Here is a 25,453-nt window from a genome sequence, read left to right as displayed (position 1 = left end):
TTCAAGTAGAAGGAGTGCGTGTAGATCTAGAAAAACTGCGACTCGACATGCATCTAAATACTGCAGTATACCAAAGCCCAGTACGACTACTGGTGTTCTCGATGCCTCTAGCATTGCTGTAACTCCAGAGGTTTCCATAACTAGTGATGTGCCCAGAAAGCCACCGTACGAAATGGGTCATACTCAGCGAGATTCAGTCCAATATGGCATGGCTCTGGCCAACGTATGTCCAGAATGGGAAACATCTTCAGCCGCAGTATTACGCAGTAGCTCAGCCATTGTGGTATAGAGTAGAGATGTTCAGCCAGCCTCGTGTAGCCTTGTCTACAAAGTCAGTGTCTAGAGCGCGCAACCCCGCGAAGTGGGAGGCCTGAATCAAGACCCGCCAATCACCAGCCATGGGTTCTGTCCGAAGTCTTCGCGCATCGAAGTTTAAACTGCAGGAACAGTGCTTGAGTGCCATGAATTTTGAGGTGTGAGTGCGGAACTGGCGCTTAAGCGGTAAACATCGAAATGGCGGATTCGTCAGCTAATCAACACCGTGCGGTACAGCGAAGATTGTGAAGTATTAGGACTATTTGTCCATTTGACGAGCTAAGACATGCGTGTGTTGGTCTATCCGTGAGCTAGACATGTGGCTTTTGATTCCAGAAGCGATTTCATCAGGATTTGATCCTACCTGAGGTCTAGGTCGCTCGGTTATCGATCATGGCCGTGTTGTCTTCGAATGGTCCATCGGCCACGCCGTGAAAACGAAGGGATGGGGTGACAGCTACATGGATTATGGGGAGTACCAGGAAAGGAAAACCTGGGGAAATGTGTGAGGATGGCGGGCGCACGTCTGCGCCGGCGCAGGAGACTTCATGATGTCATCACTTCTCTCCGCTTGCGGCTAGTAGCGAACTTCGTCTTCAATGCTCAAACTATGAACTCTCATTCACGATACGTACTGTTACGCGATGACAAAGTCCTGCACTCTCTGTTCCAAACCCCGCGACGTTCTCGTGCGCTGCCAGATCGACGAATCGCAAAAATGGCATTTCGTCTGCCCTGGTGCATGCTGGAAATCGGTCTCTGGTGGCGTTGAAGACGCAAAAGGGATGCAAGATGAATACCCATATTACCGGTATGGGGGCATGGTGAGTTGCTGAAAGGTTCTGGGAGAAAGAGAGGCGGCTAATGTGAGGTCGTGGGTAGTGGAAGGATAGAAGTGCCGATGGGCCGGTTAGCGCGAAGAAACCGAAGAAAGTCAAGGAGAGGCAGAAAGAAGAGATGAAAGCGAGGGAAGGAGACCCTGAGGCTCAAAATGGAACATGAATAGTACCATAAGTAAGCAAATATGCTCGTTCTTTGATCGGATATGGCAACGCGCTAACTATAGCAGCCCTATGACGGGGTGTCCAATGCCGACACCAAATTTATACACTATACCGAAACGTCCTGTTGTGGAAGTCGGTAGTATCCTCAATGGAATCCACATCGCTCGAATTCATGCCTTGAGCATGTGAGCTCTCCGCTTCTTCGCGATCGCGTTGGGCGTTCCGCCGTAAGAGCAGGGCTCGCAGGCAGAGCGCTAGCACAACTTGAGAGACTGCGCATCCCAAGATCATCTTCACACCGGTCTCGTATTTTGGGGCTTCCTTCGCCAAGAAGGCTTGTGGACCTGAAGTAGGTGATGTTAGTAACCGCGGTTTTGAGATGGGCTTTGACGGTGTGGTGAGGCTTACCGATGATGTTACCAACACAATAACCCAGAAAGACGAAAGCTGTGCTAGTAGTACGCTTGGTGTAGCCGCCTACGTTTGATGCCGGAAATTGAAGCGCAATCACCAGAGAGCCAACAAAGGCGCCAATCTACCTTTGTTAGCAACATCTCTGCAGAGCGACAAATGGTGAAGACGAACCATGTAATAACCCGCCAAACACCCAGCCAGATTAGTGCGTGGAAGTTGCCAGATCAGACATGCGCCGATGATCGTTGGACAGAGGTAAAGAGCCATAATGTATGTGCGCGCGTTCGGCAGTCGAGAGGCGAGAAAAGGGCCTGTGAAAACCCAGAACACTTGAGCGAAGCCCTGCGGGATGCCATACAGTGTTGTCTTTAGTGGATCACCTCCCGCTGCGTCCTTGACAATGAGCTTGCCGAAGTTCGCAGTGCCGCCGTTGATCATTTCGTTGAGCGTGACAAACAGAAAGAGTATCCAGATTTGCGGGTCCATCAAGGCCTCCCAGACCTGAGGCAGCTTGATTTTGCGATTGTACACTCCGGTGCGATTGCTAGCGGCGCGCGCGATCAGGAGAGCCTTCTCTTCGACAGAAAAGCTCTTGGCTGTCATGATGTTGTCCGGCAACCTGAAGAAGAGGACTACAGACCATAAGACGGTCATACCTCCACAGATGATGTATATGATCTTCCAGACGACGAAGCTCTTCGCATATCCGGCGCCGTAGAACAGGATGCCCCCGACGGCACTACCGAGGCCGTTGAAGCAGTAGAACGTACCCGCCCTTGCGGGTTGTTGTTTTCCTACGTACCACATTCCGACGATCTGCAACAGTAAAGAAAAAGCGTCAGTGTGTGTACGGCATGTAACCTGAAGAGCAAGACTCACCATCATAAACGCGGGCGTCACAACACTCTCGAAGACACCCAAGAGGAAGCGCATGACAGCGAAGCCCGCGAAGTTGTGGGTAGCAGCTGTAAGTAGCATAATGGAGCCCCAACAGAAGCAGAAGAGCGACACCACTCGGCCGGTTGGAAAGTGCTGCGCAAGGTATGCTGATGGCCATTCAGCGAGCAAGTAGGCAAAGTAGAAGATCGACGCCAGCCAGGAGTACTGATCACCAGTGATGCCAGTAGTCTCGAAAAGATCGAAGACGGCGGAGTAGCCCATTGCTTGCTTGTCGATGTACTGGAGGAAGTAGGTTCCACATAGTAGTGGTAACAGCAACAGGTCGACTTTCCTGGAAACGCGCTTGTTGGCTATGTCGTCTTCAAGGAGCTCAGCCATGTACTCCGGTGTGATATTATGTTGCCTTAGGAACAGGTTTGCTTCATCGAGGTCTTCAACTTCACCCACAATAGCGCTTTCATGCTTGTGAAGAGAGTTCGCGTCCATGCTGCTGAGCTGAACCTCCATGTCTTTTGACATGGTCGGTGTTTTGTCGTCGCATTTCGTGGTATTCGGCTGCGTCGACATGGTTGAAAACGAGGGTCGACAATCAACAAAGTGAGTGATTTATGCGTAGGGGACCAGAGCAGCCATACGAGGATGCTTGCAGTAGAGCTTTAACATAACTTCGGATGAGATACCCGCGTCGAACTACCCCGCGACATCAATCATTCAATGCAAATGAACGGAACCCATGTAGGATTCGATAAGAACGCGTGATAGCGGAAGACAGGCGGCCGATCGCATTACCCAGAGGATATATCCGGGACTCGTTGCTACCTTGTTATCATAGTGGGCCAGTATACGCCTGCAAGCTGAAATCAAACCTGGATAAGGATTCAAGAAGTGGATCACCGCCCTGGTAAGTGACCTTGAAAGGATGCAGCAGATTTGTGAACATGCCATCGCCCGACGGCAATACTTCGGCAGTGATAAGGGAGTCGCATGGCAGATGTCAGATACCGGTAGCGCCCCGCGGCATTCGTAGAGTGGTGGTCGCAAGCTGGGGTCGCATCCTAGTGACCACCAGTACCCGTTAGCGGCTCCGCCATACCTGCATCGATTGTGCGAGAGCTCCGAAGACGGCATCACCAATGCCATCACCGCGCAAAACATCGAACGATATGTCACTTAGATAAGATAGCTAACAGGTTCAATCCTTTGGTTATCTTCGACACAAGTCGAAGCAAGGCTTCTTCAAAATGGAGAATGCTGTGATTTTGATGGCCGGTCTCTAGGCTACAAAGACGAGTCTTTCTCCATGACCTTAGCAGCCTTTTCTCGCGTCGTGGAGACGGTTTCATCTGAGAATCAGATGTGGCTTGCGTGTGTGTGACGCATCTCTCCGCTGTCGTTGTTGTGAGGTTTGTGAAGGGGGACAGTGAGGCAGGAGAGATTCGGTGGACGGTGCAGCTGCAGCTGAGGTCTTCGCTCAATTGAGTGGCACTGTCTTATCGATAAGCATTGACACCGCGAACCTCAAAGAAATCACACTTTCTGCTTCATGTAAAGCGATCAACAGAATGGCGAGCACGTTCAAGCCTTCCAGGCAACAACTGTCAATAGTGTTGAGTTCCCCGGCGGAGAACTCGCGGCTCGGGCTTGGCATCGATGCTGCATATCCGACCCGACTACTTAAGCCTGGCGAGCCTAGTGAATGCTTGTGCGCCTCAAGGAAGCGTCCCACTCCTCTTGAAACCTGAGAAGAAGATCTTTGCCTTTGGAACATTCACGGAAAGCTGGAAACATTGCAACTAGAAGATGCCTAACATCATCGTAATCGGGTACGCTTCGTTCCATTTCCCGACAGCTGTCAGCTCGGTAATGCTAACGCTTCTTGGTGTAAAGAGCAGGCGTCTCCGGACTGACCTCAGCGTATCTTCTCTCCAAAGATCCAAGTAACAGGATTGCGGTCGTAGCCAAGCATATGCCCGGCGACTCCGATATCGAGTATGCATCACCATGGGCCGGCGCAAACTTCATGCCGTAAGTATACGCGAACAGCTGCGTACACAATCAGCTGATGTATGTTGTACAGTATGTCTTCAGAACCACAAAGTCGCTATGAACGTAGAACATGGCCGCAACTCAAAAGACTAGCAACAGAAGTGCCAGAGGCTGGTATCCACCTACAGAGTGAGCAAACTCTCTCACGGCCAGACCACAATAGCATACTCAAACAAAAGCAGAATGCCGCATCTACCGCCGAAAGCAAGATATGAAGAAGCTGCAAAGCGGCGGCGCCACATCCTTCAACAACGTCTTTACCGAAAACCCCTGGTGGCGCGAACTAGTCGACGACTATCGCAATCTCTCCCCCTCCGAGTTGCCATCAGGAATGGCATCAGGCAGCGAATTCGGCTCCGTGTGCATCAACCCCGCCCTATACCTCCCCTGGCTCGTAGGCCAATGCCGCGCAAATGAAGTGGAGTTCTATCGGAAAACTGTATCCCACATATCTGATCTGCGGTCTCCTTGGATCGGAAACTTCAAGCCAGACATCATCGTCAACGCGACTGGGCTATCAGCTGGGAAATTAGGAGGTGTAGAGGACAAGACCTGCTACCCAATTCGGGGCCAGGTCGTTGTAGTAAGAAACGTAGCCCCAGCTATGGTGTTCGTGTCTGGCACGGACGACAGCGAAGACGAGGCTTGCTACATGATGACGCGAGCAGTTGGCGGCGGAACAGTACTGGGAGGCACCATGCAAAGCGGAAACTGGGAGAGTCAGCCCGATCCCAATATCACTAGTCGCATCATGAAGAGGGCGGTTAGTTTGTTGCCTGAGCTGACGGATGGGAAAGGGCCAGAGCACCTTGATGTTATCCGGCATGGCGTTGGGCTGAGACCGGGAAGGGAGGCTGGTGTCAGACTTGAGAAGGAGAGGGTCGATGGGGTTTGGGTTGTGCATAACTATGGGCATGCGGGGTGGGGATACCAGGGCTCGTTTGGGTGTGCGGAGGAGGTTGTAGGGCTTGTTGGTGAGATTGGGCTGCAAGCTAAGCTATGATGTTGATTGCTAGTAGCGGAAAGATCAAAACTACTGCTGAGACAGTTCAACCTTGGACCACCAAAAGTCACTCTCCTCCTTCGCATACGTGTCGTCAACCATGATAGCCGGCTCACCAATGATCTCCCCACCAATAAACTCCTCGTTATCCCTCCCAAAGATCATCACCTTCGGATCCGCTCTATCATAGCTCTTCCATTCCGTTCTGTTCGCATATGTGCCCTCGAGTCCATTCGGAGTGCCTGTACAAATGAAACTAGTGATATACGCGTGAAGGATGCCTGACAATTCGTCCTGGCTCTTAGACTTCGCAATGAACTTCGGGTCTCTCATTTCGTAGAACATGTTGTCTGCGTGACGAGCACCATCGACAATGTCGCGTCTCATTGCCCAGTGATACAGGTATACAGGTGCATCATGGCTGGCGAAGAAAGCCGTTTGACGGACTGGAGCTACGTATGCGTAGTGCGCGTAGGCCGCCTCGATACGCTTGTACATAGCGCCGACACCATGCTCGAGCCGCGTCTCTTTGTAGATAGAGTCCGGTACTTCGGTCGGGTCAGGGTACAACTTGTGTATCGTTCGGATATCGTCGTCGCTCATCTGTGGCAGCAAGGTCTTCCAGAAATCTAGGAATTCCGAGGAAGTCGACATCTTCTTGTTGACGTACAGCGAGCCTTCATTCCCTTGAAATCCGGTCATGATGGGCATCTTGTACCATTTACCCGTCCGCCATGCATCGATTGGACGGCGGCGGATGATCTCATTGTCGATTACTGGCTGGAACGCCCAGCGTAGACTGGGGTTGTACTTTTGGAATACCTTGGTTTGAGCTTTGGCGATCGTGGAGGTGGGAAGTTTGCGAAGGTAGCTGAAGACTTCTGACTCTGGTAGGGTTGAAGGACATTCAACTTCTTCCAGAAAGTCTTTGAATTGCATCTCGTGGATCTCTGCGTCGGGGTTGCGAACAGCGCGAGATGTCGGAGCGCCTGACTCGATGATGACACGATGAAACTTGGGCTTTACACCCTCCTCATAGTTCAGAAGATGATGCCCTATCTAGACAAATGTCAGTAAGCCTGGTTGGGGTGTGCAGTGGTTTCACACGTACAGAGTGTGCACCGGCCGAAAGCCCTATAAGCGTGACATTGTTCTTGTCGCCACCGAAGTGCTCAATGTTCTCTTCGACCCAGTCAAGTAAGCAAATCTGGTCCTTCAAGCCCAGGTTGAGTGCGCCTTCTGCAACGCTCAGCTTTGATGGTAGGAAACCCAACGCTCCTATACGGTAACCGAACGATACTGCGATGAAGGGCGATTCAGACCATCCAACCATGGACGCCGTATCGTGCATCGCAGCATTTCCTCGATTGAAGGCTCCCCCATGAAGGTAGACTGCAACTGGCAGAGCGGTCGCTTTGTCGGGTTGAGCTTGCCGGAAGACGTTTACTGTAAGGCAGTCTTCACTCTCCTCTAATTTCGGTCCAACTATCATGAGCTGCTGTGCTGGAGCTCTTGGGCCGAAACTTGAAGCATCTATAGTGTCTTGACTAGGTGCTACCTTTTGTGGTGGTCGGAATCGGCGTTCACCAGTTGGTGGTAAAGCATAGGGGACTCCTCTGAAGGCTTCAACGGCCCGTGGATAGTCGCCCTGCAATGTCATACCTAACAGAGTACCCTGTGTAATTTTCACTTCCGGTCTCGTCATTGCGATGGATGCTGTGTCAATTGCTAGCAAGTTATCAGTATGCGACGAGGCCAAGCCAAGTTTTTCGACATACCTGTGAACTGCAAATCGTATGCTCAGTATGTCAAGTGATACCAGTGCTCTGAACTTTTTGGATATGTTAGTCTAAAGCTGACGTGGTACTCAAATGCCGATGTCAATAGATATCCGTTGGAGTAAGAGCACCGGCATCGGCTAATGCCCCACCCTGCTATCTAAGGCCCAGCTCGCTGCGGGTACTGCGGGCAGCGACCTTCCGAACGTGCATACCTATCGCAGGGACCACCCGTCGGATCTATTCGGTCAGTTTGATGTAACACTAGGAGCGGCTCGGCGTTGATAAGGTTACTAGGCATCTTCCCATCAATATCGTTCAATTGCATTGATGGCACCCGACCTATCCCTACCACCTCAGGCCCCAGAGCTCGGTCAATGCGACGACTTCAACTGGAATCGCGCCGCGTTTGCTGTCTACACCCTTGTCGACGGGGTATCACTTCAAGATGTCGCCTCGACTCTTGAGAAGCAGTGGCTAGAGCAGGGCAACGAGGATCATCTCGTTCGACCTGCGCCTTCCACATCAGAGCTTAAGACACTTCAAGAAGTCTTACACGCTCACATAGCCTTGGACAAAGGGGCAGACAGCGAACCGAATGAAATAGAGTGGTGGCCGACTGCGTTCATCGTCGTGGTTCGAAAGGATTGGAAAGAACCTGGAGGGTTGCTGTTCGTGTTCGCAGACGACGAGAACGATTGCAAGCTGGACAAGTTCTTTTTCAAGGTCGATGATGCGTACATGATGCTTTCGAGTCTGAGCTTCCAGGATGAGACTGAGGCTGGGAGTAAGGAGGTATACGCCCAAGGGTACTACGATGACGCAGAGTGGAGGAGCTACCCAGCACTCCCGCAACCTGAACGACGATGAGACACTCACAGATGAGAGGCACCTCAAGTATTGTGTACCAAGGAGGCGTACGGCCATAAGCCCCATAGTGAATGGAAAGCTAAGCTGATTGCCGTTCTGTATCGTATTTGATCCGCTGTTAGACCAGCAGTTGGTGATGTTGCTATTGCCACGAGAGTTTGCGCATGCTCGGTATAGATGTACAAAGCTTATAGGCAGTTTTGGTAGTAGAAGCATTGCCGCCGCGGGCGCCAGGACGCGCCACGAATTGGGCTCGCCGGAGAATGTACTTTTCCTGCGTCGACAACGCTCACGAAATTGTCGGGCTCTTTGCAGGGTACCACCCAGTCACACCATCGCTGTTCGGTGTTCGTCGACAGTGGGTGGAGATGATGATGCGTTTGTTTCCAAGGTCGCGCTTGGGTGGACAGCACCTGCCCAAAGCTGGCGCGTTGCCGAGGCCCGGCCAATCCATCCAGGCACCTCTATGAACGAACACTATTCTAACAATCAACGACACTAAGTGTTTCGTGAACGTACTCCACACAGGGACCGCCGGATATTCTTGCTGCAGTGCTAATACAGTTTGCGTGTTACCACCTTGAGGATAGACTGCGTAACGGAAGTTATGCCGACAGCTCGTGAACTCGACGAGCTGCAGCTGATATGCAATAGCTATATCGAAAAACCTATTCTTACCCTCTACACAGCCTACTGACTCAAGACGAGTAGTTTGGTGAAGTTTTGACGAACTTACAACTTATGTTTAGTCGGAATGGTGATGTTGCTATACATAGGTCTCCATGCAGCGGCCCCGGGGGGCTCTGCTGGTCGCTCCTCTTGTGGGACCCACTAGAGCTTCATGCAGTTGCGGATAGCTCCATTGGCGTCGATAGCCAACACAAGCGCCGGCACCCGTGTTGAGATGGCACTGTTCCGAAGATAGGGTGATGCGGCGGTTCTTGAAACAGATGAAGGTGATGGTGTTAAGGTGAGCAGAATTTGAGGTATCAACAGCATGTTTGCTGCATGCGCAGGATGGGTGCTGGGTTGCGTGGACGGCATCTTCTGTACAGACCACGATGCACCAGGCACGAAGATGTTGGTGGCGATTGTATGAATCTCTAGCTCCGATCGCAAGTTGCTTGTGGTTCTTGAGCCAGTAGCAGAGTCTAACGTCAGCCAAGCTGCACCACCAAACCGCGTTGACATGTTCAATTGGGTGGAGGGGTAGACCCTTAGGGCTTTCTCTCGCGTGCGCACAAGGATGGCGAGTCGAAGGATATATTCGAGCCTGCATACTATCCCAGTCATCAGAATAAGCCCTAGGAGAGTTGTTGTTACCTCGCGAAACTATCGATTCCAAGGGACCCCGCTGCGGTTGGAGCTGTACTCGCATGTGAGCCAACGTCAGTCGAGCAGTCACCGGCGGCAATGTAGACGCAGACACCAACCAGCGCATAGACTAGGCCGCCCAAATAGGGACCCTTCACATCGGGAGTAGGATATGAAACATAGCTTGGAGCCAGTGATAAAAAGAGCAACCTCAGCGCTTGCGGAAACGTTCAACAACCCGCCTCGCATCCTGTCTCGTGGCATCCTCCCAACCTCAAGGTACGGGCATGGGATCATCGTCCACGCCGCAACACTCTGGCCGCACTCCTTGCACACACGCTGTTGCCGACCTTTGATCGAATTCGCTCCACGTCATTGGCTACACGTCGGTAATTCCTTATTATTAGTCCACGCGTCAAATGAAGGTTGGAGGTGTCGAGGCTGTTTGGAACCGCTGGACAGCGGCCTAGTCCCCTTGTCGGCAAGCCTTGCGCGCACGCGCCTAGCCGCTCTCCACCACCGTCCTGAGCCCCTCCAGCACGCTGAGGTCCTGAAACCTAAAGACCCGCTGCCTTTGTCACTCTGGCCGCCCGTCGTCCGCCTGATCTTGGAAGAGCTATCTCTTAGCCCCCCGAAACCCGCCCCCTAACGGAGCCCTCCCCACACCACCGAGTCGCGCCTGCCGCCTGTCAAGCCGCACCTGCCTGTGACTCGTGGCCCAACGTCACTCGTGCCTAAACCCGAGCGGCCTCACACTCCACCGCACCTCACCTCCTCGTATTCCTCCCCCTGAGACGTCGACCGCGCGAAAGACCGCCTCTTTGATCCGGCTTACGGCAGCGACCCACTCTGTTGGGACCGAAGACGATTGACGTGCCACCTCAACACCACTCACTTTCCCTCGTTATCTCCGGGGCCAGCATCGGTTCAGACTCTGCGGGAGCCAACGTAGATGCAGTCGTTCAACAACGGGCCTTCGCCTCACCCACAACCCAACATGTCGTCCCCCGCGCCTCTGCTGCGACCACCCATCCCCGGCGCGCGCCCAGGGAGGAGGGGACCGCCCCAGCTTGGTCTATCCATACCACCATCGCCGAACGCACGACCTGTCACCAACGGTGCAGGTAACGGTATACCCACTCTGAACGCGCCCCAACCCCGCCAGACGCCGCAACTAAGCCTCGTTACTCCCATGGGTACCAACAAGGGACCACACGAAGGACGAAACGCACGAGCTCCCCCGCCGCTTATCATAGGAGGGCCAGGACTGTCGGCATCAGGCTCGAGCGACGCGAGCGCACACTCAAGATCGGGTAGCTTTGGCGAAGTGCAAGCAAATGGTTCTGCTTCATCATACCATGCGGCACTGGGATTCATGGGGGTCCAAAAGGCCACAGATCCCATTTCGGCAATATCCCAAGGAGGAAGTGAGGGCGCGCCTTCCATGGAGCGTGCAAACAGCAGTCAGCCTCTACCAGATCTGGATACTATGGCTCTAGAGAAGGGTCGGCCATTGGAGGTGGACGACCTAGATGACGCAGCCTGGAGAGCGGCGAGCGCACGAGGCATGATTGAAGAGAAAGGTAGTCTAGGAGAAGGCGCGGGTGGTGCTGTCACAAAATGCATACTCAAGGGCGGAAAGACTACATTCGCATTGAAGGTATGCATGGTCCCATACAGTGTGCTACGACTCAACTAATATGCATTTCAGATCATCACAACGAACCCCGATCCCGATGTCAAGAAGCAAATCGTACGAGAACTGTCTTTTAACAAGAACTGCGCCAGTGACCACATCTGCCGTTACTACGGTGCTTTCATGGACGACAGCACAGGGACGATCAGTATCGCCATGGAGTTCTGCGAAGGCGGATCGCTCGATGCAGTATACCGCGAGGTCAAGAAGCTCGGAGGCCGAACAGGCGAGAAGGTCCTTGGCAAGGTCGCTGAGGGCGTGCTGAATGGACTGACATACCTCCACTCTCATCGCATCATACATCGGGACATCAAGCCGAGCAACATCCTATTATGCCGGAATGGTCAGGTCAAGCTCTGCGATTTCGGTGTGTCCGGAGAATTCGGAACCAAGGGAGACGCCAACACTTTCATTGGAACCTCATACTACATGGCACCAGAGCGCATCACCGGGCAAAGCTACACAATCACTAGCGATGTGTGGAGTCTAGGTGTTACTCTACTCGAAGTTGCGCAGCATCGCTTCCCATTCCCTGCCGATGGAACCGAGATGAACCCCCGCGCTGGTCTTATTGATTTACTCACCTACATCGTTCGGCAACCCATTCCCAAGCTCAAGGATGAGCCCGAAAATGGCATCAAGTGGTCAGAGAACTTCAAGTACTTTATCGAGTGCTGGTATGTAACCCTCTTACATAGACATGAACCCCTACTAATTCCTACAGTCTTGAGAAGGACTGTCCTCGCAGAGCCACCCCCTGGCGAATGCTTGAACACCCGTGGATGGTCGAAATGAAATCGAAAAAGGTCAACATGGCACACTTCCTCAAAAAGGTGTGGGACTGGCAGGATTAAATGCGCTACGATCCGATTGCCAACTTCGACGCGACTCGCTGCGAACTTGCCTTTGAACATGACGTGGCACGGTGTTGTGGAACCTACACCTTCTCACTAGCCTCGAGCGGCTCAGATTGTACCTTCTATTCATACACTTGGTCACATGCTGGCCATCGGACCAAGATTACCTTTACCGAGAACAACTGTACGCGGAAACAAAACTTTTGGACTTGAAGCAGGGACTGCAACTTTGTCGATAGCCTTGAGAGTTGTTTGATTGAACGAGGATTACACCTAGTTAGGTAAAGACGCCTGGTGGACATCAGGGGCATTAACGGCGTTTGAAGGGCTCATGTCGTATACTGCGGCCTTTGCAGAAACTAGATTTAGGTACGACTGGATGTCAAGATTGCATATATGAAGACTCTATGCACGATATGAAGCACTCTGTGATCGTGAAGATAGGATGGAAGACTAGGTAGTTCGTTAGCCACTATTGGGCCGGAAAGCAAATCGTTCATCCAGTTTCAAAAGAGCGATGCTTCATCTTGCATGAGCTGTTTATAAAGTTCTATCTGCAGAACTTCGACGCGCATCCAAAACGGCCTAGCGCCAAGGTCCGGTCCGACGCAGCTCCCGGCGCCGATTGCTGCGCTCGAGGCTTGGAGTCATACCAAATAATTTACGCAGCCGCACCTCTCACTCAGCCGGTCCATTGAGCGACTAAAAGACGACAGTAGCTTCCTGTATCGCTGCCATCATCGTATACGAGTACTGCGACATTCTCCACACCCCGCCAGTCGCTCCTTCCTCCCAACTTACCCCTCCAAAGACCCCTCCATCGCACACGAGAATCACGCGAAACCCCCCAGAAGAGCCGACAGCCCGCCACAATGCCTACCATCGGTGTGGATAAGGCGGCCCTCTTCAAGGAGCTAGGTCGGGAATATACCTACCAGGAGTTCGACGACCTATGCTTCGAATTCGGTATCGAGTTGGACGAGGACACAAGCCTGAGCACCAAGCCAGAAGACCAGGCGCAACCACCACAACTCAAGATTGAGATTCCTGCAAATCGCTATGACATGCTATGTTTCGAGGGTATTGCCATGAACCTCAAGGTATTCCTTGAGAAGCAAAAGCTGCCCAAGTGGACTGTCACCGCGCCCAAGGGAGGGGAGCTTCAGGTGCTAGACATCAAGCCCGAGGTATGACGAATATGTGGAAAGTGGTAATGGGTTGGTGCTGACCGATTACTTTACAGACCAAGCAAATACGAGAGCTCTGCTCAGGTGTCATACTGCGAGGTATCAAATTCACACAAGAACGATACGACTCCTTCATCGCGTTACAAGACAAATTACACTCCAACCTGGCGCGTCAACGGACACTTGTATCTATTGGAACACACGACTTGGATACGATTCAGGGCCCCTTCTCATACGAAGCACTACCGCCAGAGCAGATTAAGTTCGTGCCCTTGAAGCAGGACAAGGAAATGAACGCGAAGGAGCTCATGGAGTTCTACGAGGTCAGTAAACATCTATCGCTATTTGAGATATCAATCTGACCCTGAACAGAAAGACAAGCATCTCGGACGCTTCCTACACATCATTCGCGACTCGCCTGTCTACCCCGTAATTTACGATGCGAACCGTACCGTCCTCTCCCTTCCGCCCATCATCAACAGCAATCACAGCAAGGTTACACTGGACACAAAGAACGTCTTCATCGAGATCACTGCGACCGACAAGACAAAGGTCGAGATTGTCAACCACATGATGGTCACCATGTTCGCTGGGTACGCAGAGTCGATCGAGCCTATCAAGATCAACTCGCCCCACAATGGAGAGTCAAGAGAGTCGCCAGATCTGTCACCGCGACAAATGCAGGTTGAGGTGGACTACCTGAACCAGGTCACTGGCCTCACCTTGTCACCCGAGGAGATCTCGAAACTCTTGTCGCGTATGGGCCATGACGTCTCACCGTCTCAATCCAACAAGAACATCCTCGACGTTTCGGTACCTGTCACAAGAGCGGACATCCTGCATCAAGCGGATATCATGGAAGATTACGCCATCGCATACGGCTTCAACAAGCTGCCGCGAGTATACCCGAACAAGACTGCTGCTGTCTCCGCGCCATTACCCATCAACAAGCTCGGTGATATCGTCCGGATAGAGTCCGCGTCATCGGGATGGACCGAAGTCATGCCTCTCATCCTCTGCTCGCATGAGGAGAACTTCGAGTGGCTGAACCGGAAAGATGATGGAAAGACAGCGGTGAAGCTTGCGAACCCCAAGACGGCGGAATACCAACTCGTCCGAACATCGCTACTACCGGGTCTGCTCAAGACAATCAACTCCAACAAGCACCATTCAGTACCGATGAAGATCTTCGAGGTTAGCGACATTGGTCTCGTCGATTTGGAGCAGGAGAGGAAGAGCAGGAACGAGCGCCACTTCGCAGCCGCATTCATGGGCAAGACAAGTGGCTTCGAACAAGTACATGGTCTGCTGGACAGGCTGATGCTCATGCTTCGGTCGGCATTCCTTACGCGCGAAGACGGACTAAAGAACGAGCAATTGCAGGGCTACTGGATAGAAGAGGTTGATGGTGAGTGGATGAGTTGCGCATCAGAGATGGCACAGACATGCTGACTGATCGTAGACCCGACCTTCCTTCCCGGCCACTCAGCGGCTATCAAGCTGAACCTCGGCGGCAAGAACCACACCATCGGTGTCTTCGGTATCTTGCACCCGAGTGTGTTGCAGAAGTTCGAATTGCCGTAAGTCTACCCTAAATCTTGTCTTAGCATGGTTTTGGTGCTGATTACCATACAGATATCCCGTGAGTACACTAGAGTTCAATCTGGAGATCTTCTTGTGAGATGCTACGCCAAGATCGCCTGCTCTCATAGTTGCCAAAACTGTTACGGCGCAATAGATACCTACAACGCATCCACAAATCAAGATGTCATGATCGAATTCCGCCCACATTGCAGCAGTACCATCTTTTGATACTCAGATCTGGTCTTCAGCGACGTGTAAACATCTCCCCATAATTTCTAGCAGTACTGACAACGGGATTGCTTCGCGTCAACAAACAACTCAAGCTGGCGCTTCCGAACGAATGTCTGAACCTTAATAGTAAAAACACGCTTATGAGCAACTGTGGTTCGTGGGGGCCGCAGCCAGCTGAGTTGAGATTATTAGGACTAGCTTCTGAGGAAGGCTTGAGGCTTGTCTCAAAGTGCATCCTTCAGCAGCTCGTTCTCGGCGCGTTTGGTCTATTTGAAATACCTGGCGCATATCGTTACCTGTAATGTCTCGGGGTTGCATGTAAGTGCGACGCGAGCAGGTACCGCGCCGCACGCGTGCAGCGGCCAATACCGTCCTGGTTCACTCCCACCATCGAACGCGAGCAATCTCACGACTTCTCTCCACTTTCGCTATAATCGCACATATCACTTTATGTTGACCCAGGAGGTAAACATTTATATTTGACTCGTTGAACTATATTTACGCGACACCAAATTCGCCTTTGCTGTTTACCTCTCAGCATGATTAGTGGCAGGTACCACGAAGTGCTCGAACGGCTCGGAAGGGCGGAACCATCAACAGCGGACGAGTGCAAAGCTGTGTTGGAGAACATTCGTGTCAACAAAGGCCATATCGACGAGGATTACCGACTGGATTTGGAGAAGCTTTCCCACGGACATCGCGACCGGACATTGTATGTTTTTGCAAAACAGCGCAAGCTTGAGGCAGCTTTCACCAAAAGGTTTGTGTCGCAGGTCAAATCATACTCATATTCTAACAACTGATGCAGCATCTCCCAGCAGCTTTACTCGTCCAAGTATCGTTTCTTGTACGAACTTGTTCAGAATGCTGATGATTCGCTGTACAACGAGGCACACCGCGCATCGGTACTACCATTCCTCCGATTCAAGATCGCGCCAGATGCTTTCATTGTGGAAACAAATGAAGATGGCTTCAGACTAGCCAACGTTGAGGCAGTGTGTGCGACTGGGGAAAGCTCGAAGAAATCGTCAGCTACAGACGATCACATCGGAGAGAAAGGCTTCGGATTCAAGTCTGTATTCTCCATTGCAGAGGACGTGCACGTTCAATCTGGACTCTGGTCATTTCGGTTTCAACATCGGCGCGGAGACGACGGTCTTGGTATGGTGACGCCTCTAGACGCCGAGCCAGTCACTCTCCCTGAGGATGTGACTACGAGAATAACTTTGCGTCTCGCGAGGGATGCGACTGCAGAGTACCAGAGTCTACTCAATGCTGTCGCAAGCATGCCTGATACAACACTCTTCTTCTTGCAGAGACTACGGAGGTTCCGTGTTCATGTTACAGACCTGGACGCCAAAGAAGCAACGACTACTTTCGAGAGAATCGCACTTGAATCTCCCCTAGATCGCGTCCTTATCAGGCGGCAGGAGGAGTTCGGTGATGAAACCACGGTCGACGAAAGCTTGTATCGATGTTTCACTCACGTCGTCGAGGATATACCAGCACACGAATATCGGGAGGGTCGCAGATCAGCGCGCGTCGAGTTGGCCTTTCCAGTGGACGCTACAACGCAACAGCCAAAGCTTAGCGAATCTGGGCATCACGTTTTCGCCTATCTACCATTGCAGCGTTTGCAACAAGTTCAGGTAAGCTCTTTTCATGTAAAGAAGAAGTATGCTAATCCATTCCGTAAGTTCCTCATCCAGTCAGATTTTATCACTTCTGCAAGCCGAGAAAGCGTCATTGATTGTACGTGGAATGAATCCATATTCCATGGTGTGGCGAAGACTTTCGCGAGGGCCGTTGAAGAGTTCACGAAAGACGATGATCCCCTAAGGTATTCTTGGCTCGACTACCTACCTGCCGGGCTACGCGACGATCGATGGAAACCAATGTGTCGACTGATTACACAAGAGCTGGCAGACAAACCTATCCTGCAGACTTGGCGACAGCGACACCTCAGAAGACCGAGAGAACTACGATTACTACGCGACAACATGCTCTATAGTGGCAAACCGATTCTGGAGGCTCTATCAGATGATGTCGACCTTGCCCCTGATTACATCCCTAAATACATCGATGAAGTTCTCTCCCTTGGGGCACGTTGGGCAGGGCTACCTCGCATGATGAAACGGCTAGAGACTGATGTTTTGACCGTCACTTCGAAATTGAGAGCCACGGAACCGCACGATGCATGGCATGTTGCATTTGCGTCTTTGTTTTTACAGGCATGGTCGACCAAAGCCCCCGAGATTGGTGTCCAAAGCAGACTGAGGAAACTGGCTTTAATACCTCTGCAGAATCGTCAGCAGTGGACAGGCGCACCAGGGCAAAGCAGCGGTGGGAGTTTGGATCATATCTACTTCTCCGATGTCGACGGCATCCATATCCCCAGCTCTATAGGATTGAATCTCCTCGATACACACGCGTCTTCAAATCCGACGCGCAAAGCCTTTTACACAGCACTCGGTGTCGAGGAGTGTTCGCATGAGTTGGTCGTGGACAGGATTAAGCAGGCACATGGCCGCGCCGACAAAGCTCCTGCTGATATACCGTCGCACCTTCGATACCTTTTCCGAGCGAATGAGGATGCTTCGCTGCTCAAAAGATGGATCTGGGTGCCGACAAGAAGCGGGCATGTGAAAGACTCTACAAAGTTATACTTCCCATCAGAAGCAGCCCATCATCTTTATCAGGCTCTTACTGGAGTTCGTCCCTCGAAATATCAGGGAATTTTGGAATTTGTTGACAAATCCCTAGTCGACTGGGAAGAAAACTCTGCGAAGGACCAGCGTGATGCGTGGGAAAAGTGGTTGGAGCAGGCGACAGGTGCCCGATACTATCCGCCTGTCGTACATGATAATGCAGAGACGTCTTTGCCAGAGCTTTCCCCAGCTTTAAGGGTAGTCGGCCAGTGGAAAACTCTTGCATTTCTAGACATGCTCAGAGAGCATTGGCGCGATTACCAAAAGGACATCTCACGCATCGAGGACCAGCTCAGGCACCTGGAAGTACCGTGCGTCGCCCAGGTTGGTGAGCCCCGGAAAGTCGAACCTCTTCAAGACACATACCTACCTACGGTAGACGTCATTGATCAAGTGCTGAACCTTGGTCTAACTTTGGGCAAGTTTCGTATACTCGATATGCCTGATTTTCGCCGAATGTCGGACAAGCTTGACAAAGATGGCCGTGGAAAGTGGCGATTTCTGGAAGAACTTGGAGTACGTAGCGAGGTAGATCTCGGATTCTACAAGCGCGCTCTTCAGGGGACCAGGTCAGTGGCTCAAGATCCTGATTTGGGGATTCTGGAGAAGATATATGCGGGCCTAGCGAAGTTCGCTACGGCAGACGATCACGACAACCTTTGGTACGTTCTATTCATTCCACGCTCTCCAACTCAGTCACAAGGCTCATTACAATAGCGAAATCTTCTCTCAGGAGCTGCTTTGGATACCTAGCAGTAGATTTTGGGTAGACAAAGCTCGATGCGTCTGGCAGGGACCAGCCTTTTTGCGATACAAGAGCGTGTTGCACTCGCCCTATGGCCATATCCCTGCATTGTCGAGATTCTTTCAAGGAACACTAGATGTACCAGATGCTACCCCCAAGGATGTTTTGGAAGAGCTGATCAAACGACGGCAAGCTACCGATCTCACAACCACTCTTTCCGTTGCAGGAGACATCTATTCATACATCCGTGATAATACAGTCCGTGACGAGGAGTGGCAGATACTGAGGTGAGTTTTCCTTGTTTAATCCCCCCGCGTGATTTTCAATTCTGTACAGCTTTGGATCGAACATACGATGTCTTCATCGTTGCCCGAGACTGAGCTCAGGTATTGGAAAGCTTCAATACATGTTAGCAGCACCACCGAAAATACTTCTTAGCCGCGATATTTGGTTCATCCTTGTATGTGCTAATAACGTTTAGGACGCAGTTCCAGCAAAACGATTTGATCTTGGGCACGAACAACACCTGGCACACCCTTGAGACGTGCGTGTGGCACAGCCGTTTCTTGCTTTCCGGATACGAAGACCTTAGCTCCATCTACCCACAATTGGAAACCTTCTTCGTGAAGCATCTCAAAGTCAAGAAAGTCACACCGACTATGGTGATCAAGGAGATATCGAAGATGGTCGGGAACAAATCGCCCGACTACGATAATATCCGAAAGCGGCTCGTCGATGTCAGCAGGATGCTGACTACTACAAAGCTTGATAAGGCAACTAAAGATTCGCTATCCGATCTTGCGGCAAGTAAGTTCTTGCCCAAAAGACTTGTTGGTGGCGGTACAACCCTCCTCAGCCGTCACGATGCCTATGCTATCCGGGATCATGCTCGATATGGCAGCGCCTTTGAGGAGCATGACATATTACTCGACTTTTCCGTTGAGGAGGTTCAGATCATGAACGTCATGTTCACGCATATCGGTGTCAAGAGGTATTATCTCTCGTCTTTGGTGATCGAGAAGTCCACGGTCGAGGAAGATAGTGAGGAAGACGATAGCCTTACGCAACAACTGCAAGTGAAAGCGTATGCTCTATATTGGTGAGTTTTTCCTCATATGGAAGCCACTCCGTGCGATCAGTCAAGCTAACTCTACACAGCTGTGCTGCGAAGTACAAGAGTGTGAAAGCTCTCCATGGAGATCGCTCACTTTTCGAGACTTTGTCAGCTGTTCGGATCTTCAGAGGCGATATCGCGACCCACCTGGTCATCGACAACAAAGACCCAGACCTTCATCTTAGTGTTCGAAGCGAGCGATCATTCATACACCATGAGAGAACGGCAGACAGTCTAAGAATCTACGTACCCAAAGGCCCGAAGCAACGTCAATCTTCCTATCGATCACAGCTTCCGAAACTGCTTGCAGACATCATGGAAGTCGACGACAGCGCACGTCATGACATCTCTGTCATCATTGGTAGCGACCTCCGAGCCTTAGACGACATCCTGATCGAGCTCGATATATCGTGCGTTTCGTGGATCACAAAGCCAGTCTTAAATCTACCCGATGATGAAGATGAGGATGAAGATGAAGATGATTCATCGTCGCCGTTTGAGCCGCGACACGTGCCGAATGCTGAAAATACAGGCACGCGAAGACGTTCTTCTCTAGTCTCAGCAACTGGGTCTGTGAACTCGTCCGAGTCAACCTTCGTCGAAGATGTGACAGCTAGCTCCAGACATGCGGCCTACAGTCCCAAAGCAAGTCGCAGCTTAGATCAGGAGCGTATTAACCGCATTCATGGGGCTCTAGGTGAAGCATTTGTGAGTCGTCGCTTCGAGTGACTCCGTATCCGCTTACTGACAGTTGCAGGTATTTGAAACGCTCACCGCTCTCAATTTGACCGACTTCACGCTCGACAATTGGCGCAGTACGATTCGCGGAGAACTCTCACGCTATCCGAAATACGCCGGCATTGCCAACTGGCAAGGTCGCGAAACAGCGGATATCGTCTACACGGATCGCGATGGTACGCTGACGCAGTGGTTGAAGGGAAGATGCACAGGTGGCTATCCTGCTAGTAGTACTGAGCGTGACTTCGCGAGGCACCCGATCGAATACTACTTCGAAGTTAAGAGCACAACAAGTGCTTGTGAGACGAGGTTCTTCCTGAGTGCGGGACAGTACAAACTCGTAAGTTGTCTAGACTTCCTTGACAAATATGTGGGATGAGTTTCGTGGGCGCATGACTGACACAACAAGCAGATGCATGAGATGGCTGTTCAAAGAGACCAGGAGGCAACCAGAATGTATGTCATTATGCGAGTGTCTTATCTTTTGTCGGACGACAAAGGATTGAATATCTACGTTGATCCTGTGCGACTGAAAGGAACATATGTTGATTTCGAAGCGGAAGGTTGGGTTGGACGAACTTTATGATGTGCTGTATGCTAGCAGAGACACTCGCTCGGTATGACAGATGAGTTCTCGCATGCGATGCCGTCACAGCCGTGTAGCAAGATCTCAAGCACCGTAGCTCTGGAAAACCATGCATAGCGCATCTCTCTTCCCAAGCGCAGTTTCTACGGCGAAGCTTTAGTTTGTGGGGAAGCCCGTAGATCATTAGTTCACGCGTGCTGACGTCACCCACTTGGCGTGTAAATCTCGACCAGAGCGGGTGTGACGGAGGCCTCACCTCCACTAATTCTGAACCACAGCGCGAGAACATTTGAAAAGAGCCGTAATATCTACGCGACTCCTACCATTCTGTGTGCATCTCGGCATCAAGCTTTACATCGCCTTCTTGACGTGCCGATTACCCGCAACTGCTCATACCGTTCCTGACGCGGCCTCAAGCCTGGATGTCATTGTGCATGCGGCGAACCAAGTTTTCAACAAATGGTTATCCGTCTATGCGGTAGTCAGGGACTTTACATTGGCTCAGTAAGTGTTTTCGCGCCGTTCAAAGCCAAGAATCCAAGCAAGCGCCTCCGAACCGGGACTTACCAGACGCTAAGAGCCCCAGACTCCGATGCCTGGGCATGTAGACCTTCTAGAAGGCTGCTAAACTTACGAGGGGCTTATTTGCACGCCAGCACGCAGCCAGCCATGACCTCAGGAGCACTTCCGACGTGTCTTTGGTATTGACACGGCTGACCTTCCACGCTGCTCACAGCTGTGCCGACATAGCCTTCTCGTCATCCACCAGCATCTATCGTTTCGTGGACGTTGATGGTGAAGATGCATCTCGCCACGAGATCTTGGTCCGATGGATGTGCTAGCATATGACGACCAAAATCGAGGTTGATATGTGCATGTTCGGTATACCAATAGTGACGCTACTCTAGATGTACCTCTCGCAGGTATATATATCGAGTTCCTCTCCCTGTATTAATACTGTCATCTCAAAGCCATTCAAGACATTAAATCTTCTACGATTGACTCGAAATAACACTTTCATCGCTTCCCGACACCCGTACTTCCTAATCCAAAATGGCTCCCCGTGCTGTGCACTTCATCCGCCACGCCGAAGGCTACCACAACGCAGAACACAATGAGAAGATCCCGGACCCCGACCTCACACCGAAAGGCAAACAACAATGCAAAAACCTCTCAGAAACGTTTCCATTCTTTGATCGCATCGACCTAGTCTGCGCAAGCCCCATCCGCCGCACAATTCAAACAGCACTCATCAGCATGGAGCCTTGGTTGCAATCCGGAAAGCGCAACATCCTCGCTCTTCCCCTAGCCCAAGAAGCTACATCTGAGCCCGCCAACACACCGAGCGATGTAAAGCGGCTTCAGAAGGAGTTCGGCGATGTATGCGACTTCCACAGGTGCCTGGACACCTACACAGATTTCAACACCAAAGAGGGCAAATGGGCACCAGGTGGCGGTTCATTGAAGGCACGCGCCTTAGAACTCCGCCGCTTCTTGCGCGACCGCGACGAGCAGGAGATCGTCGTGGTATCGCACGGCGACTTCCTGCATTACGTATCTGGGGATCTAGATGAGAACGATTGTCAGGCACATGGAGATTGGCAGAATACGGAAATGAGGAGTTATCGCTTCTTTCCGGTTGATCACGAGGATGCGCTGTTGCAAGAGACGGATGAGAGTGTCAAGTTGAGGGATGCGAGTGCGCCTGGGCAGGCGATGGGATCGGCTAAGGAGAAGACGCCGTGAGATGCGATTTGGTGAGCGGCAGTGATGGGATTGTGCAGTTTAGCGAGCTTTATCTGGAATGGACAACATTTTGACAAGATGCGCCTCATTAACAGAACCGCGTTGCGACTGCATGAGTGAATGATGGTTGTCGAAGTGCTGATGCTGAGAAAGACGGATGTTCGTTCCATGCGCAGCTGCCCCACAGCGCGGAGACGGCGAAACTTGCTACTTCCAGCGGCGCTAGCCCCGGGGGCGCTTTCCATGAACGCGTGCCATCGCGGTCTTGCAACATCACCTTTCGACTGCTCCTGGCGGCCTGATAGTATAAGATGAAGTGGCTCGCTATGAAGACCATGCTGTGTCTTCCACATGTTCCCCAACATAGCCGACATCCTCGACTCCGCACCCATTACACCCTGCACCTCCGCACCAGGTACCCCTGCATCGGAAACAATGGCTAGCGACACGATCACACACATCGTGCTCTTCAGATACCGCCAAGATATATCATGGACGGACCTAGAGAGCCACTTCAAGTCCTTCATGGCCCTACAACACAAGTCGCTCAATCCTAACACCGGCAAGCCGCTCATACAATCGCTGAAAGCCGGCAAAAACAGATCGTGGGAACCTTTCTCCAAAGGCATGACACATGGTTTCGTGCTCGAGTTTGCGAACCAGGCAGATTTGGACTACTATCTCACCACCGAGCCGGTTCATAAGGCCTTCTCCAAAGCCGCAAAGCCGCTGATCGAGGATAGCTTAGTCGTCGATATCAAAGACGGGGTGCTGTTCGGTTCTGCGGCTGAACATCCATCTGCGAAAGGAGATGGGGCCAGGAAGGGTACATGTCATTGCGAGAGTGTAAAATGGACCGCGAAGCTCGAAAATGCCGAGCACGTGCTTTGTCATTGCTCAACATGCCAGAAGCTTGGTGGTGGACCGTACTCGTGCAATCAGATCATACCGAGAGAAGGACTGCAGATCGTCTCCGGCGAGGAAAACATCAGGCAGTATCGGTACAAAGGTGCTAGTGGTATGTTCACTTTATGTTGCTGAAGGAGGAAAGGCTGACTGGGTGCAGGCAAGTTCGTGCGATGCTACTTCTGCAAGGTTTGCACGAGCCATATTTATCACCATCAAGATGTTATGCCGGACAAGATCATCGTGCGCACTTTGTTACTGGAAGGCGGTGAGGACATGCCAGCCACAGCCGAGATCTTTGGCGAGGGAAGGTTAGCCTGGGTGCAAGAGCTTTCGAAGCAGCTATGAGCGCTGGTGTTACGAGCGTGTTCTGTAAGTACGGGATAGATCATGGCGATGACGACAATACGCCAGTATCACAGAAATTGAGTTCTAGCTTGTTGATGTCTTTGACAAGCTGGGTGGGGCAGGACAAAAAGGGTTGCAAGCGTCGTAGGGATCGAGAGTGCTGCCTAATGTGGCACAGCTACTTCGTCATACACCACGAACAACTTCCTACTCCACGATATCTTCTCGAAAATCTCAACGGTGCGAAACCCATCTTTACAGTGTCGCCACAAGAGGGAGCCAAAGCGACATGTCCTCACTACTGGAACTACCTGCGGAGCTTCTTCTCGAGATACTATCTTTGTGCTCTTCCATCGACATGAAGAGGGTATGCGAGACATGCCATCAACTATATGACGTCGGCGTATGTAAAATGTTCTCATATCCTTCGCTGTGGCTGAATAGCATAGATGCCGGAGTTATATCGCGTCATTGATCTGAGTTCGCATGCCGCCTCCATTGACTGCGAACCTGTCGTGTTCGGGCCTCACCGAGTACCACCCGATTTCATTTACAGGCGCTGGAACCAAGTCGACCTTCACGCATTCGAAAGGCAATTAGAGTTCGCAAGAACAATTAAACATAACCCCGGGCTCGCTGGATATGCACGCGAGCTGCGGTGGACCGTCATGAGTCTACGGGACGGAGCCTGGGATGAAGATGTCGTGGAAGACGAAGTTGAGCGTGTTCGAGCTGAGCACCATGACTCGAGTATGAACACAGATGACGCTGGACATTATGGTATGTCTTCTGCCTGCATTTGGTGCGCGATGCGTTCTCATCATGGCAGAATTGCTTTGGCGCGTATTTTCCAGTCTTTTCGACGTTTTAAAAGTAGATATATGGATTGAGTAAGTTTCTCATCATCTATCGATTTCACCATATTAAAGAGAATAGATACGGTGATCACCTGCTACTACCACCGCCATGTTTCCCAAAGGCGACCTCGATACGACTGAGTGGTTGCATGACACGAGATCTCGTTGAGCGCTTCATGCAGAGCTCTACTGGAATACTTGAGCGATTGGAGCTGCACAACCTATTGCAATGCGAGGAGCATGAGCCTCCGTTTCCGAAGTTCAACGACGCTCAAACTCTGAAGACATACCTTGAAAATCATGGACCGGACCACCGCACCATCGCGGAAACGCAACGTATGGTAGGCGCACTTGAACCTTTCATCGGAAGATTTGCTGTCCTTACAACTTTGTGCATCGCCACATTCGGTGAAACTCACCTAGATTGTCTACCTAACGAGCGAGACGATCGACGGTTCACAGAATGGGCGAGAATGATTAGCTCGGTATGCCAAACCCTACGCTTT

At 51.6% G+C, this 25,453-nt stretch overlaps 9 protein-coding genes across 9 annotated transcripts; 7 read left to right on the top strand and 2 right to left on the bottom strand.

Moving 5' to 3' along the window:
- Nucleotides 1-1,418: 1,418 nt before the first annotated feature.
- On the bottom strand, nucleotides 1,419-3,200 carry J4E86_002431 (uncharacterized protein; the record flags this gene model as incomplete). The annotated part of the gene is made up of 4 exons (XM_051442991.1): nucleotides 1,419-1,663; nucleotides 1,728-1,854; nucleotides 1,905-2,549; nucleotides 2,613-3,200. The coding sequence occupies 4 exons, from the start codon at nucleotides 3,198-3,200 to the stop codon at nucleotides 1,419-1,421; spliced, it is 1,605 nt and encodes a 534-aa protein (XP_051306579.1).
- Nucleotides 3,201-4,433: 1,233 nt separating this feature from the next.
- On the top strand, nucleotides 4,434-5,682 carry J4E86_002430 (uncharacterized protein; the record flags this gene model as incomplete). The annotated part of the gene is made up of 4 exons (XM_051442990.1): nucleotides 4,434-4,456; nucleotides 4,521-4,658; nucleotides 4,711-4,808; nucleotides 4,862-5,682. 4 exons carry the CDS (start codon nucleotides 4,434-4,436, stop codon nucleotides 5,680-5,682), a joined length of 1,080 nt encoding a protein of 359 aa, XP_051306578.1.
- Nucleotides 5,683-5,712: 30 nt separating this feature from the next.
- J4E86_002429 (uncharacterized protein) lies at nucleotides 5,713-7,387 on the bottom strand (the record flags this gene model as incomplete). The annotated part of the gene is made up of 2 exons (XM_051442989.1): nucleotides 5,713-6,741; nucleotides 6,794-7,387. The coding sequence occupies 2 exons, from the start codon at nucleotides 7,385-7,387 to the stop codon at nucleotides 5,713-5,715; spliced, it is 1,623 nt and encodes a 540-aa protein (XP_051306577.1).
- Nucleotides 7,388-7,790: 403 nt separating this feature from the next.
- On the top strand, nucleotides 7,791-8,330 carry J4E86_002428 (uncharacterized protein; the record flags this gene model as incomplete). The annotated part of the gene is made up of 1 exon (XM_051442988.1): nucleotides 7,791-8,330. The coding sequence occupies one exon, from the start codon at nucleotides 7,791-7,793 to the stop codon at nucleotides 8,328-8,330; it is 540 nt and encodes a 179-aa protein (XP_051306576.1).
- Nucleotides 8,331-10,641: 2,311 nt separating this feature from the next.
- On the top strand, nucleotides 10,642-12,194 carry J4E86_002427 (uncharacterized protein; the record flags this gene model as incomplete). The annotated part of the gene is made up of 3 exons (XM_051442987.1): nucleotides 10,642-11,304; nucleotides 11,356-12,017; nucleotides 12,065-12,194. The coding sequence occupies 3 exons, from the start codon at nucleotides 10,642-10,644 to the stop codon at nucleotides 12,192-12,194; spliced, it is 1,455 nt and encodes a 484-aa protein (XP_051306575.1).
- An 875-nt stretch (nucleotides 12,195-13,069) lies between these two features.
- On the top strand, nucleotides 13,070-15,065 carry J4E86_002426 (uncharacterized protein; the record flags this gene model as incomplete). Its single annotated transcript, XM_051442986.1, has 5 exons — nucleotides 13,070-13,384; nucleotides 13,441-13,707; nucleotides 13,757-14,792; nucleotides 14,847-14,964; nucleotides 15,020-15,065. 5 exons carry the CDS (start codon nucleotides 13,070-13,072, stop codon nucleotides 15,063-15,065), a joined length of 1,782 nt encoding a protein of 593 aa, XP_051306574.1.
- Nucleotides 15,066-15,738: 673 nt separating this feature from the next.
- J4E86_002425 (uncharacterized protein) lies at nucleotides 15,739-20,883 on the top strand (the record flags this gene model as incomplete). The annotated part of the gene is made up of 7 exons (XM_051442985.1): nucleotides 15,739-15,959; nucleotides 16,008-16,848; nucleotides 16,990-18,569; nucleotides 18,625-18,939; nucleotides 19,134-19,736; nucleotides 19,811-20,474; nucleotides 20,524-20,883. 7 exons carry the CDS (start codon nucleotides 15,739-15,741, stop codon nucleotides 20,881-20,883), a joined length of 4,584 nt encoding a protein of 1,527 aa, XP_051306573.1.
- A 1,260-nt stretch (nucleotides 20,884-22,143) lies between these two features.
- J4E86_002424 (uncharacterized protein) lies at nucleotides 22,144-22,836 on the top strand (the record flags this gene model as incomplete). Its single annotated transcript, XM_051442984.1, has 1 exon — nucleotides 22,144-22,836. One exon carries the CDS (start codon nucleotides 22,144-22,146, stop codon nucleotides 22,834-22,836), a length of 693 nt encoding a protein of 230 aa, XP_051306572.1.
- A 351-nt stretch (nucleotides 22,837-23,187) lies between these two features.
- J4E86_002423 (uncharacterized protein) lies at nucleotides 23,188-24,090 on the top strand (the record flags this gene model as incomplete). The annotated part of the gene is made up of 2 exons (XM_051442983.1): nucleotides 23,188-23,854; nucleotides 23,903-24,090. The coding sequence occupies 2 exons, from the start codon at nucleotides 23,188-23,190 to the stop codon at nucleotides 24,088-24,090; spliced, it is 855 nt and encodes a 284-aa protein (XP_051306571.1).
- Between the last annotated feature and the right edge of the window lie 1,363 nt (nucleotides 24,091-25,453).

The sequence above is a fragment of the Alternaria arbusti genome, assembly GCF_024043155.1.
Source record: "Alternaria arbusti strain BMP 1465 chromosome Unknown scaffold_2, whole genome shotgun sequence".
In the NCBI taxonomy this organism is placed as follows: domain Eukaryota; kingdom Fungi; phylum Ascomycota; class Dothideomycetes; order Pleosporales; family Pleosporaceae; genus Alternaria; species Alternaria arbusti.
Note: the sequence above shows the minus strand (reverse complement) of the source record. Positions and strands in the feature narration are given on the sequence as shown.